General features: G+C 46.9%; 1 protein-coding gene across 1 annotated transcript in view; it reads right to left on the bottom strand.

Annotated features, from left to right (window-relative positions):
- Positions 1 to 832: 832 nt before the first annotated feature.
- The window catches only part of LOC311358737 (zinc finger protein GLI2-like), a gene marked incomplete at its 5' end in the record, with an annotated part of 33,335 nt that continues 21,340 nt past the window's right edge, over positions 833 to 12,827 (bottom strand). The window contains 7 exons of the mRNA XM_084478864.1: positions 833 to 4,149; positions 4,397 to 4,769; positions 6,195 to 6,479; positions 6,745 to 6,909; positions 7,900 to 8,049; positions 10,908 to 11,048; positions 12,152 to 12,262. Of these exons, the coding sequence (XP_084334990.1) occupies positions 1,871 to 4,149; positions 4,397 to 4,769; positions 6,195 to 6,479; positions 6,745 to 6,909; positions 7,900 to 8,049; positions 10,908 to 11,048; positions 12,152 to 12,262 (3,504 nt within the window). The 3' untranslated portion in view covers positions 833 to 1,870. The remainder of the gene's footprint in view (positions 4,150 to 4,396; positions 4,770 to 6,194; positions 6,480 to 6,744; positions 6,910 to 7,899; positions 8,050 to 10,907; positions 11,049 to 12,151; positions 12,263 to 12,827) is intronic.

The following is a 12,827-nucleotide window of genomic DNA, read 5'->3' as shown; positions in this document are numbered from 1 at the left end:
AGTTTCCTTAGAGATCATCTGACATTGTTAATTTTGGACTACATGTCGGCTAACTTTAGAAACCGCTATGAAGGCTTTTTGGCTGTTACGCATATCCGTTTTTGATGGGTTTTAAGACAGGAGCATATTTCCTCCCCCTCGTTTGATACACTTGCAAGTAGGCCAAATACATTATGGGATTAAAACCACAACAACAAAGATATCCAATAATGTACATTATTCTTTCAGGAAACTATGTTAATGAGGGAATACACTGAAGTTGGCTTTGAAGAGGAATATTTTTTCCATTCCGCTAAGGATAACCACTGGCTGAAAAGGGTGAAAACAAGAAATGTAATACTAAACTTATTACATCATGGTTCTGTGTGCTGTAGTTATGTGTTGCAGAGAGGCATATGTACTTTTTCATGTACAATTAATAGATTAATAAAATATTAAATGTGGAGGATAAGGTTTGGGCCGTCTGAGGGTTTGAGTTCTCTGTCTGATAACCGTTGATAACCGTGATCCCACACCCTCTGTGATCGTATCCACGTGATGGACAGACTAGATGTTCCTCTCCCTGTGGCCACGACCCTTTTAGTTTCCCGTTGGAGGGATTGACCTGGTGGTCCACCAAAAGCTCTCAGGATTTAAAAGAAGACACGACACAAGTCATTGAATTTAAACAGGTAAAAAGAAGAGATACTGTATTTGAAATGTACAAAAGCTATATACACACACTCACGCATACACAAGCACACATACACCAAGAGTAGTACACATCACTGGTAACATACTCTGTAACATTTATTTTTTTAAAGGATACTATCAGATTTAAAGAAACATAATAAAACTGAATGGACACCAGAACTGACGCTCTGTCCCTAAACATACCATACCAGTCTTGTTGCTATCACCCATTCTGCCCTTTATCCCAAGCTCCCTGCAGTGCTGGGCTAAAGAGGAGCATTATTTCTTTCGTCAAATTAATTAATAAAGAGTTGGGTGTCCATTGAGGGGAAAAAGGAGGTACTTGTATATTCTTTCTGATGCTTTCCAGTCTTTAAAGGGATTCCATGCGTCATGACAGTTTTGACACAGAGCATTGGGGGCATTGTCGTTCTCATTCAGTCGGTGATGTTAGAAAAGGGGTATGTCAATAGAAACCTCCTCTATTTCAGAGGTCAACCCAAGGAGATCTGGTTTTGCAGTGCACTGTGGAATCAGTAAGTGCCCGGCAAGCATTCGATAGTCAACGTTCACGGCATCGAGAGTCTTGGTTCCCTGTTTTACATCAATGCAAATGCTCATGTCTTTTACATAATTTAAAGCGGGTACCATACAACATAATCTAAATGACATTAAGATACTGATAAAAAACTGATAATATTTCCGTTCTGCATTGGTAGTGTTGTTGTCATTCAGAGTCCAGTTCATCATGTTTTGAATGCACACACTTGATTTCAGCAAGGCACTATGAGAACTGCTTTCAGTGCACTGCTTTCAAGAGGATTGTTTTGTTCAACACCATTAACACCATTATGATCCATAACCATTGCTTCGCTATGCATTTCATACCCTGGTCTATCATGGTTTTCATTGTTTAAAAGTATGGCTTTCGAACAGCAATATAAAAATCTCACAACCCCATGTGTATTTAAAAAAAAATGCAAATACTATCATCGCAAGCAAATATTATAGGATAAGCATAAGATACAGATTGTTAAAAAAAAAGTTTGTTTCATTTATGTTACAACTTTTGCTTTGCTGATTCAGTGCCTTTTTTAAGAAATGTCTGATAATGTCTGATGATATTGCTGATGTCAAAATGAGAGGTGGATGAATTAATGTAAGAAATGAATTCAAGGCCTAGCATTTCTGAGCCCTCTCAGCTAATCATGTTGAGGAACTTGCTCTCTTCGGCTAAGGCGGTGAGCATTGAGGTCATGTCACCGATTGCCATGTTGCTGATGCCTGCCGGTACAGAGGCCAGTGTTACAGAGTTGCGTGGGGTAGTGAGGCGCGAGGAGCTCTGAGAAAGGCTCTGGAGCAGCCCGGGGCTCAGTGTGCCCGACATGAGGCTGGAGTGATCCCCATCGTCCAGCATGGCGTCAAAGTCGATCTGGGCATGCTCTGTGGCCCCCGGTCCACCAGTGGATGAATCTACTGTGCTGCTGGTGACCTGGTTGACTCCTGGGGACGCCATGTTGGCAACTGCAGTACTGGCGGTGTTGGCAACTTGACTGGCACAGGGAGACATTGGGATGTCAAAATTGCCTGAATTGGGTTTGAACATGTGGATCTGGCCTGTGTAGCACATTGTGGAGTTGGGGTTCTCGGATGAGCTGACGATGGGCCTCTTTGGGCTTGCTTCGGAAGTGTTGTTGGCGTTGCTTGAAATGAATTCAGAGGACTGGGGGAACCGGCTTTGCATGACGGCCCCAGACACGGAATGCTGTCTGCCAACGGATTTAGGTTCCATCGGAGGCCTGGGCTGGAGCATTCCCCTACCTCCGTTTTGAAGGCCTGCATGTTGCTGGTGAATACCATGCAAGTTCTGCTGCTGCTCAGCAAGATTCCCATGAGGATAGCCATCAAACTGAGTCCTTGGTGATCTGAACCCCAGTATTTCTGGATTGTTCTGATCCATCATACCATTAAATGGCGGTCTCATGCTGGCGTTTCCAGGTACAGAACTTGGTGCCACCTCTTGGCCAAAGCCTTGCTGGGGACTCATCTGCTCATTCAAGTTCACATTGTTGTACTGCCTCTGTTGCTGCTGTAATGAGCTGTTGATCATCCTCTGGTTGTTGCGGTGTGTATAACCCTGAATGGCCATATTCTGACTCATAGGCATCACTTGCTGGTTGCTTCCAAGGCCTTGACCTTGTCCCTGGAATGAACCGAAATTCGGTCGCTGTTGTACCACCGCTAGGTTCCCCCTAATAGGATGTGGCTGTTTGCTGAGCTTAGCTGTTGTTTCCATGGTGCCAGAGCTCACCTCGTTCCACTGCACCGGCATATTGTTCTTGCTCATGCGGTCTGATGGTGTTTGGAAGGGCTGCTGGGAACTTCCAGGGCTCAACTGGCAAGACTGGAAATCCTGACCAGTCAGGGGCATGTTGGCATTCACCATGGCGATTCTCCGTTGCCCATAGAAGGTCTGTTGCTGATGGGCTGTGCCTGGCTGATAGCCCTGGGTCTGGCCAACACTCTGACCTGAGGGCCCACTGTTCTGCGACCGAAGGTATTGCACTACATCATCGGGGAGTACGATATCGTCCTCCGCTGGCTGATCTCCACCCACCATCATTCCGTCTACAGCCATGTTCTCCATGGCCACGTTCTCGGAGATACTGGGCGGCCTGGGTGCGAATGGGTGACGCTGCAGGCTCCCGTCGGACCGGGTGTAGACCTGCGACCCCAGGCCTCGGTAGTGCTCCTGCATGGCGGGAGGGTTCATCGGGTTCATGCTGTTCATGCTGTTGTAGCGTTGCCCTCTGGGTAAGGACAGGGGTTCCAGGGTCGGCCTGCGCACCGGATCACTGGCGCGTCGGGGAAGGCTCATGGGCACCTCATGGGGCATCATGCTCTGGGACCCGTGGCTGAAGTCACTGCGACGCCGCGGGGCGGTGCCGGCATGCGGGTGGTTGAACTGATAAGGCGGGGCGTCCTGTGGGTCCCCGTACAGCGCCATGCGTGTCCTCAGGCTCATCCGGTCCATGTTGGGCAGAGGGGTCGGTGGCGCGCCGCCGACAGCGGCTGCATACTTGGCCTTGAGACGGTAGTGCTGCGCCGGGGTCAGGCTGAGCAAGCTGGGCAGACCTCCTCCACCGCCGCCGCTCACGCCGCCCCCTCCTCCACACTGGCTGGCCTCGCTGGAACGCCGAGACATGTCCGTGGAGATGGGGTCGTAGGAGTCCGCGGAGCTGATGTTGTTGTGCCTGCTGCCGCCGAACTGGGAGGCCTCGCTGGAGCGGCGGCTGGAGTAGCACGGCGAGATCCCGGAGGAGCGACGGCTCAGTGTGTAGACGGAGCTCATGGTGCTGGTGGTGCTGTCGCGCCGCTCGTTCAGCTGGTTCAGCAGGGTCACCTCGCAGGTGGACGGGTCCATGATGCGCTGGCCAGGGTAGGAGCCGTTGAGATTGGAGCTCTCCAACAGGGAACCTAGCGGGTGAGGAAAATGTGAGATACTGCAAATCACACACGTATCCTGACAAATATATATATACACAACCATATGCAGTATATATGAAGTAAATCCGTTAGAATGTTGCATACTCCTTTAACACATTTTATGTGTGAGGGACTGAACACCGGAAAAACAGGACAAGCCATGGTGCCTCTTGAATAAGAGCTTTTAAAAAAAATACTATATAAAGTAAATCCGTTCCCTCGAGTCCCGGGAACTTACCGATGGCAGGCATTGGCAGCAGCTTGGTGCTGTTGCTACGGTGACCTTGCGGCAGCTGCGGTGCTGAGTTGGCCCAGGGGCACTCGTCCCGGACGGTCTTCAGCCTCTCCTTCTTGATGTTCTCCAACTTAAAGTGGACCCCCCCCCCCAGGCCGCCGGCCTTCCTCAGCTGGAGCCCCACCGCGGCCTGGTGCCCGCCGAGGCCGGGGACGCTGGACTCCACCATGGGGCTGTCCTCCAGCGCACTCAGGTCCCCGAAGCTGCCCCCGCTGTGGAGGGCCATCTCTACCCCACTGTCGTTGTTGTTGGCACTGCTGAGAGGCGACGGCTCGCTGCTGCACGACGAGTGGCCGCCAGGACTGGACTGGTATGTCTGCGGGGGGGGGGGGGGGGGGGGGGGGGGGTAGGAGGAGGATCAACAGAAGTCAGAATGAAGATCTCAACTCGTGTTCTCGTCCGCTTTTGTTTTTGCAAAAAAAAAACATTGGAACGACGGATTGAGACACAGAAACTCTGGATAAAATCTGAAACCAAACATGAAAAAAATGGGGGAGTAGGTAAAGGAAATCAAGTGATTACAGGATGTATGAGTTGTGTTTGAAACCCGGGTCATATGTTGCTATGATGATGATGACGATGACGATGATGTTTATCAGAATAAACAGAAAATCTGCATTTCTTTGTACCAGTGTAAAGGAATTGGGTATTGGGATCATTAAATAGTCAGAATATCCAAATTTCTGATGTATTGCTACTCAGTGCATTTGAAATTGGCCAGCGGTAAAACAATTAAAGAAAAGAAAACCTTCAAAGACACCATTTTCAACATTTCAACGATTTCCATTATAAAATGGAAATCTCACAACGCTATAAAAACAACTAACTTCTCTTCTCTTTTCCTTGCTTGTGAAGTATAAAGCACTCTCCTGACTAATATATTTAACTGGTATCAAATTATGATTGTGGTAATGAAGGGTTTTTGCAATATCAAAAGCACTATAACATCAGTGATCACAGATGGCTCTGATTTATTGCCGGTCGGAAACGGGTAGATAATGGATGAGTTCTGTGAAGCCCAGCGACGACGATTCAAACCCGGCCTAAAATTAACTAGAGTGCACGGATCACAGCGTGGCGTTGGCCCTATTTGTTCATAGCACATACATTTCACAGCCTTTCAATATTTATGTGACAATAGCTCTGTTCTGGCAGCCAGATCTGGGCCTGTCGGGGAACCTCATGAAATGCTGTCTCCCTGTGTGTCTGTTCTCATGCACAACTGCCTTTAGTTTAGTTTACTTCCATGCAAAAATAAACATGAATCTTCCTTTGAGGAAAAAAATAAGATTTTCATGCGACAGCAATGATGAAACAAAATAAAATGGCAGCATCTCCTGCATGCTTTTTTTTTTTTTAAATGCAGTTGAAAGTCTCACCTGAGAGAAGTCTGTCCATTAAGAAGGTTAGAAAGAGAGAGAGGAGTACATTCAAGCAGAAACCAGAGATTGTGTTCGCATCAACATTCTCTGTTAAAACATGTGTTAGTAAAAAAGGGAAATATATTCAGATCACTTTTGGTGAAAAATTAGCATGCAGATCCATTCAACAAATTTATGGTTGAATTGTTGTATTCATTATTTATTTCAAGATTTTCTCATCATAATCTATTTAGGACCTAAAGTGTAATAACTGAGTTTACTTTAACCAGAACGCAGAACATTTGGTGGCGCAACCAAAAACAAACGAAGACGTATCGTTAGGTGAGATCTCTCGCACACTCCCACCGGTGGACTCTTACCATGGAGTTCTCCATCTTAATGGACTTGAGCTGCAGACAGTCCTCCCCACCTCTGGAGGCGCTGCTGCCCCCCTCCGCCCTGCCATCCGAGCCCCGGCCGCCAAACTTGGTGCTGGTCTCGTTCTCTCCGGCCCCCCGGGGCGGCTGCGGTCTGGGCGGGGCGTCGCCTCGCTGCTTCTTGGTGACGTGGGCCTCCGGCCCGTGGACGGTCTTCACGTGCTTCCGGAGCGAGCTGGGGTCGGTGTAGCGCTTGGTGCAGCCGGAGATCTTGCACACGTACGGTTTCTATCAAAAAGGAAGGATTGTCGTTTTTTTTTTTACCTCAATGGTACGTACCGTGTTTAGTTTGGCTTTTGTTTTATCTCACTTAGGTTGTCGTGTAAGAAGGGTTTTTTTTAACTAAAGACCACCTGTCAGTGTATCAATTTAGGATTGCACACACTCATTTTTGTTAGATAACATTACATGCTAAATACGACCATAAACACAAAATACTAAAGTCCTTGGTGATGGTGATGGTGATGATTTTTAATTTGAGTTTGAAACGTACCTCGTTGGAGTGTGTTCGGTTCTGGTGCTTGGCCCGGTCCGAGGCGTTGGAGAACGCCTTGTTGCAGCTCTCGTGTTCACACACATATGGCTTCTCCCCGGTGTGGGACCTGAGATGGGTTTTGAGGTTCTCCAGACGAGAGTAGGCCTTGGCACATCCCTCAAACTGGGGACGGACAGAGAGACAGACAGACAGAGGAACACCACCAGTCAGCTGAACCCATCAACCATATGGCGGTATTGTTTTTTTCCAGAACCAGAAAAGGGAAAGCATCAAGGTCTAATGTTTTAATTTCAGGGTCTCTGAGTCGTGCCCACACACTGTGGCAGGCCACACAAAAAAAAGCAAAGTGCTGTTAACATTTTGTTTAAAAAACGCCTTTTTTTAAAATTAAATATCCAAACAAAGGGCGAGGTGTGGAGTGGGCCCGCTGTCTGGCAGACAGAGTGCTGCACTGTTCCCTGCTCAGCCTTTGTTTTCTGCCGCGCTGAACAAGCTGTAATTTGGCATTCCATTAGTGTGGGCTTTGTGAGTGTAATTGCTATTGAAAGAGAAAGGGGATCAACTCCGATTAGCTCAGAAAAGTGGAGATGAAAGTAAAATATCTTTTTTTTTTCTGAACACCACTCTTCTTAGAATATATAAGACAAGGGAAAGGGAGTGAGGAGACTTTGAAATGCTGTGAGATAATACACATGGGATTTGCGCACAGACAACACAGTATGGTGTTAATAAGTAGCCTCCCTCCCCCTGCTCGCCTTCAGACGTTAATCATGAGCCCATGCCGTCACTCAGCTTCCTGAACTCGAACTTCGCAACGCACATCTTTACTTTAATAGACTCCGTAAGCTCACGTGGTCAAGACTTTGAAGCGCCAGAAAGCAGACACGGGATTCCATCTTCAAACAGCAGATGAATGCCTCATTTCAAACCCCCCAAAAAGATTAATCAGATTTATCAGCATGGATGCTATCAGAGGTGATGCACACACTGACTGCAAGGACGGATTCAAATCAATTTCGAGGGGGGAAAGTCGTGTAGTGTGGCCTAGTTTGTTCACATCAGTGAATCAGCAGTCAGCTAGGCGGCGGTTCTGCTGTCCAGCCAGTAACAATAGAACCAAGGAGGTAAACAGGACACTACCGTGGGGCCTACCGTGCATTTGTGGGGCTTCTCCCCGGTGTGTCTGCGCATGTGGACCACCAGCATGTACTGGGCCTTGAAGGGCTTCTGTTCACGCGAACACTCGTCCCAGCGACACACAAACTCCTTCTTCTCTCCGTGGATGTGGTCGTTGTTGATGTGCTGTGGAGAGGATAGCAACAGGCCAAAGCATTACTTACTATTTTTCCTATTTCATTTACTTTCATTGTATTCGAGCTGAAGGACACCTACAAGTAGACTGCAGACGTTTAGAGTTCCAGCTACCGGGACTGGGAGGGGACTGGGAGTGGACTGGGAGTGGACTGGGAGTCCACAGTAGTCCACAGTCCACAGACTCTGACCGCTGCACAGTTTTACATCACAGCGAAATATGTTGGGAATTGTGTGACAAACCAAAGATCCTGGCCTGCATGTCTAGTTTGTTTAGTCTCGTAGATTCAATTGAAAATCAGAAATATCCAAATCATCTGAGAAAAAGAAAATGACTTGGAGCTGAATGTGAATTTTTAGAACATAGAAAAAGTGGAGCATGTAGGTCAAGATTTAAGTTTTTTTTTTTTTTTTTTCTTTTTCAAGGGTTCTGCTGTTTAGATCAGGGTAACTTTTAATGTATTGTGCTGTGTGTGTTTTTGGATAGTGTTGTGTCAGGAATTGTTTAACTATATTGACCCAAAGCCTAACAGGAACACACTTGTTGTTTTTGTTAATGGCATGGCACAGTTGTTGTTTATTTGTGTGGGTGCGCATGTGTCAGCAGTGAATCGGCAAAAAGCTTGACATTTCCCACAACTGGAGCGTGAGACACACACACACACACACACACACACACACACACACACACACACACACTGTGAGTGACGGTGCCATTCATCAAGGCTGACAGTTAATATCCAACTAACAAAGAACAATAATGTTTGTTTATTCAGAATGTGTGTGTGTTGTTTTACAAGGAAATGGTACTTCCTTGTATCCTGAAACTGAGGCTTCCCTGAGACACATGCTTTTAAGATTTATTACCTTCTTATTGTCTTTCCTTCAATCTGTAAACCAGTCTGGGCTCAATGAAACTACTTCCTGTTAAACGCCAATAAGTTGAACATTAGCTGAACTATTCTTGTGTCTGGTGTTTCCTGAAGACTAACAAGGAGTTTTAATGGTCTTCACATTGTCTGAACGTGTGAAATACTACGGTGTGTATGTCTATGTGTGTGTGCATACGCGTGCATTTGTTGGGTTAAACAAGTGATAATTACTCACCCTGCTGTAATGTTGTTTTATATGACAACATACTTTAAAGATGTGTTGTTTCACGGCGAAGGGAGTGAATCATTTTAGTGACATTGTCTAGGCATGTAAGGCAATTGCAGCTTACACATAGTGCCATTGTGTCTTCACTTAGCTTTTAATTATGCCCTTAGGCACTACAGGTTTTACCTCAAATCCCATGGCTGACACCCACCACACACTCATGCATTCTCCAACACCACACGCAAATATTCTCTGTACCCGGAGGCCACATTGTCCTCTAAAGGACACCAACTCCCACAATCCCCCACTTATGTGCACCGGTTCTTCACCAATGCAAATGGGAGCTGACCTCCATATTCGTCTTTCCTCCTCCGCTGGCTCAGTGATGGAGTCCTAACCCACATCTATTTATGCAAGGGCAACAGGGAGTGTGTGGCCTTGCAACGAGCATCTATTTTCAGTTTTTACACTCGCACTACTGAAGGGTCGCCATCATTTGGGGCCATTTGAGGAAGGATTATATTGTGGATAAGTAAAAGCCAGAGCAGTGGCTAAGGCGTGTTATTTTGCTGTTTTTCTGGTGTGAATCTCTTGTGTCTAACTCTGGACACAATCAGGAACTCGTTTTTTTTGGGAGCGGAGATTCTGGCTGTTAGCAGTCCGCTATTACGTGGTTGTGCTTCTGGCTGACAAAGCGTGAATGGGAGCGATTTGTCAACATTATAGTCACAGCAGGTTTTATTTTTTGGCAATTTGTGTTGTCTGGTTGGCTGCCTTCCCTCTAGCCGAGTGGGAAGGGGCGATGGGAGGTCGTTTTGTGGTCTCACCTAGTCCATCTCCCGGTGAACTACCCCACAGGTTGAGTCTAGACCTTTCTGCAGAGGTAGTCTAGCCACGTGGTCCCCGACTCCAGACCTCAGAGTAGTCGTGAAGTCTGTGCTTGTGGCTGGAGTGAGTGATGGGGGGAGGGGCCGGATGAGCCTACTGTGTAGTGACTAAGGAGAGTGGATCAAAACTCTCACCATTCCTTCCTTCCATCTCCAACCCAGATTTTTAAATTCACCTTGGACTGAGTTTTAAGTCGACTTAACTCGACCAAGCCCCCCCCCCCCATCATTACCAAACAGCCGATGTGGTGCGTCAAGGAGTGGGATCCATAAACGGGGATGGACTCACTCGGCCAGTAAAAAAGAATGGAGCCTGAGCCTCTTCAGAGCTTCAGAGTGGCTGGCATAAAGATGGATTTACAGCCGGACCTCGGGGGCTTTGGAGGTGGCAGACGAGGTGGGGGTGTTGCTGAGAGCCGGGGGTAGTGGGGGGGGGGGGGGTTCGGGGTGAGAGGTCGGAGGGTGGAAGGGTGAAAGGGCTGGGGGTGTGCACAGCTGCAGGGATCAGGGCTGAGGCTTGGGGAGAGCCGGCGGGCTCATTAACCTGCCGCATGTCAAGCCCAACAGTAAAAGATCGGTTACTGGGTCTCTTTGGTGCCGGGACTCCGTCAGCGAGCGCCGTAATGACTAGCAGGAGCATTTCGGTGAAACTCTTTTCACTCGTTTGCCTTTTTTGAAGAAGGAAACGGTGCTTGATTTCTTTATGGGAAGAAATGGCTGCTTTCATAAATGGCTTTCAGTTAACTGGCGTAAGAAGTCTGGTCATTTGATGGTGTGGAGTGAGTCCACTGGAAGGTTTCGACACCCTCTACAGTATACCCCCAGCCCCCCCCCCCCCCCCCCCGCTCAGCCACAAGTACTCACGTGCACTAGTTGATCCTGCGTGTCGTATTCCTGGGCGCAGCCTTCCCAGTGGCAGTTGGTCTCGTATATGGCCTCTGGCTCCTGTTTGCTCTCGTCTTTATCCAGCTCCTCGTTCAGGTCCAGGATCCCCCCGCACGCCTCCTGAAGGGGTCAACACATGACAGTTACTACACAGCAGTTACTATTGAGACATTAAGCAGTTACTACACAGCAGGTACTATTGAGACATTAAGCAGTTACTACACAGCAGTTACTATTGAGACATTAAGCAGTTACTACACAGCAGGTACTATTGAGACATTAAGCAGTTACTACACAGCAGGTACTATTGAGACATTAAGCAGTTACTACACAGCAGGTACTATTGAGACATTAAGCAGTTACTAGACAGCGGTTACTATTGAGACGTTAAGCAGTTACTACACAGCGGTAACTATTGAGACATTAAGCAGTTACTACACAGCGGTTACTATTGAGACATTAAGCAGTTACTACACAGCAGGTACTATTGAGACATTAAGCAGTTACTACACAGCGGTTACTATTGAGACATTAAGCAGTTACTAGACAGCGGTTACTATTGAGACATTAAGCAGTTACTACACAGCAGGTACTATTGAGACATTAAGCAGTTACTACACAGCAGTTACTATTGTTTTGAAGTGAGAATTTCACACAGACTGTTTTAACTTTAGTTTTTTTCCACACACAAAAAAAAACAAGTGGCGAACGGTTGTGTGTACAGATATGACTTCACACACGCACACACAAACACATCCCAAACCAATGCTGAATCTATCACCTCTATCTGTTGTCAATACACTACATAAAGTCACACTGTTTTGCATCTTGCTTATCTTGACCCAAATAAACTGTTACTGGATCATTGCTATCTCAACACATTCATCCCACTCACTGGGCGCCATGCAAGACATTCCTTATTGAACATCAATCAGGGCCAAATCCGACACATTGATCAGAGGGATAGTAGGTCTCTTGTTCTGAAGAAGTTGGAGCGTTGTGCTACGTTCTACGTTCTGCTTTTGTTTTATATTATATTAATATTATACGTATGTATATATTTGACACATATGTTTGATGAAGCTTGGTAACCATGAGGCTCGCTTCAAGTCCAACACAGACAAAGACAAAACATTATACCACCACCATGGTGACATTTGTACAAGGCACTGAAACGCAAAATGACCGATTACTTTGAGGCCAGCGTTAATGGTGTTCTGTACCTGAGAGGACGGGGATATAGGCAGGGATCCCTCTGCTTCTGTCTTGACCTTCGACCTCTTGGTGATCATGGGGTTGACGGTGCTGCTAACCGCGGGGTCACTTCCCGCATTCTGGGGGGGGGGGGAAAGAGGATTAGACCTACTTAGAATTTGTTCATTCTCTCCAATCAGCCAATCTCTATCCGACCAACACTAGGTCTGTCCATCTCTGTTGGTCTACATTTTTCTGTTTGTCTATCACCGTCTATCTTTATCCCTTGCAACAATGAATTGCTAATTGCACCTACTGTTCATTAATGCACTTCTTGACAGTAGCCTACTCTGTTCTGACACGTGTGCCAGTTCTTACGACTAACCAAAACGTACATGACTAACTAAGTAGATGAACTAGAGGCGCCAGGGAGATACTATGCAGTTGCGCTTAGCTTAGTGGGTTAGTGCAGTGCAGTATTCTGATGTGCCCGTGGACAGTGCTGATGTGAACAAGCACAGGTATTAGTGTGATCGCTCACTGCAGTAATAGTCTGATACAATGATATAACAATCTAACACAATAACAAGCAATAACATGCCTGCCCTATGTGTGTCAGCCGGATATTCTACGCCATCCCTTCCACTCTGTTCAGTTGCTTCTGTTCTACTCAAATATGCAGACTGCTGCCTACTACTAAAGCAC

This window comes from Micromesistius poutassou, assembly GCF_964030765.1.
Source record: "Micromesistius poutassou genome assembly, chromosome: 14".
Lineage (NCBI taxonomy): Eukaryota > Metazoa > Chordata > Actinopteri > Gadiformes > Gadidae > Micromesistius > Micromesistius poutassou.
This window is presented reverse-complemented; position numbering and strand designations above follow the sequence as displayed.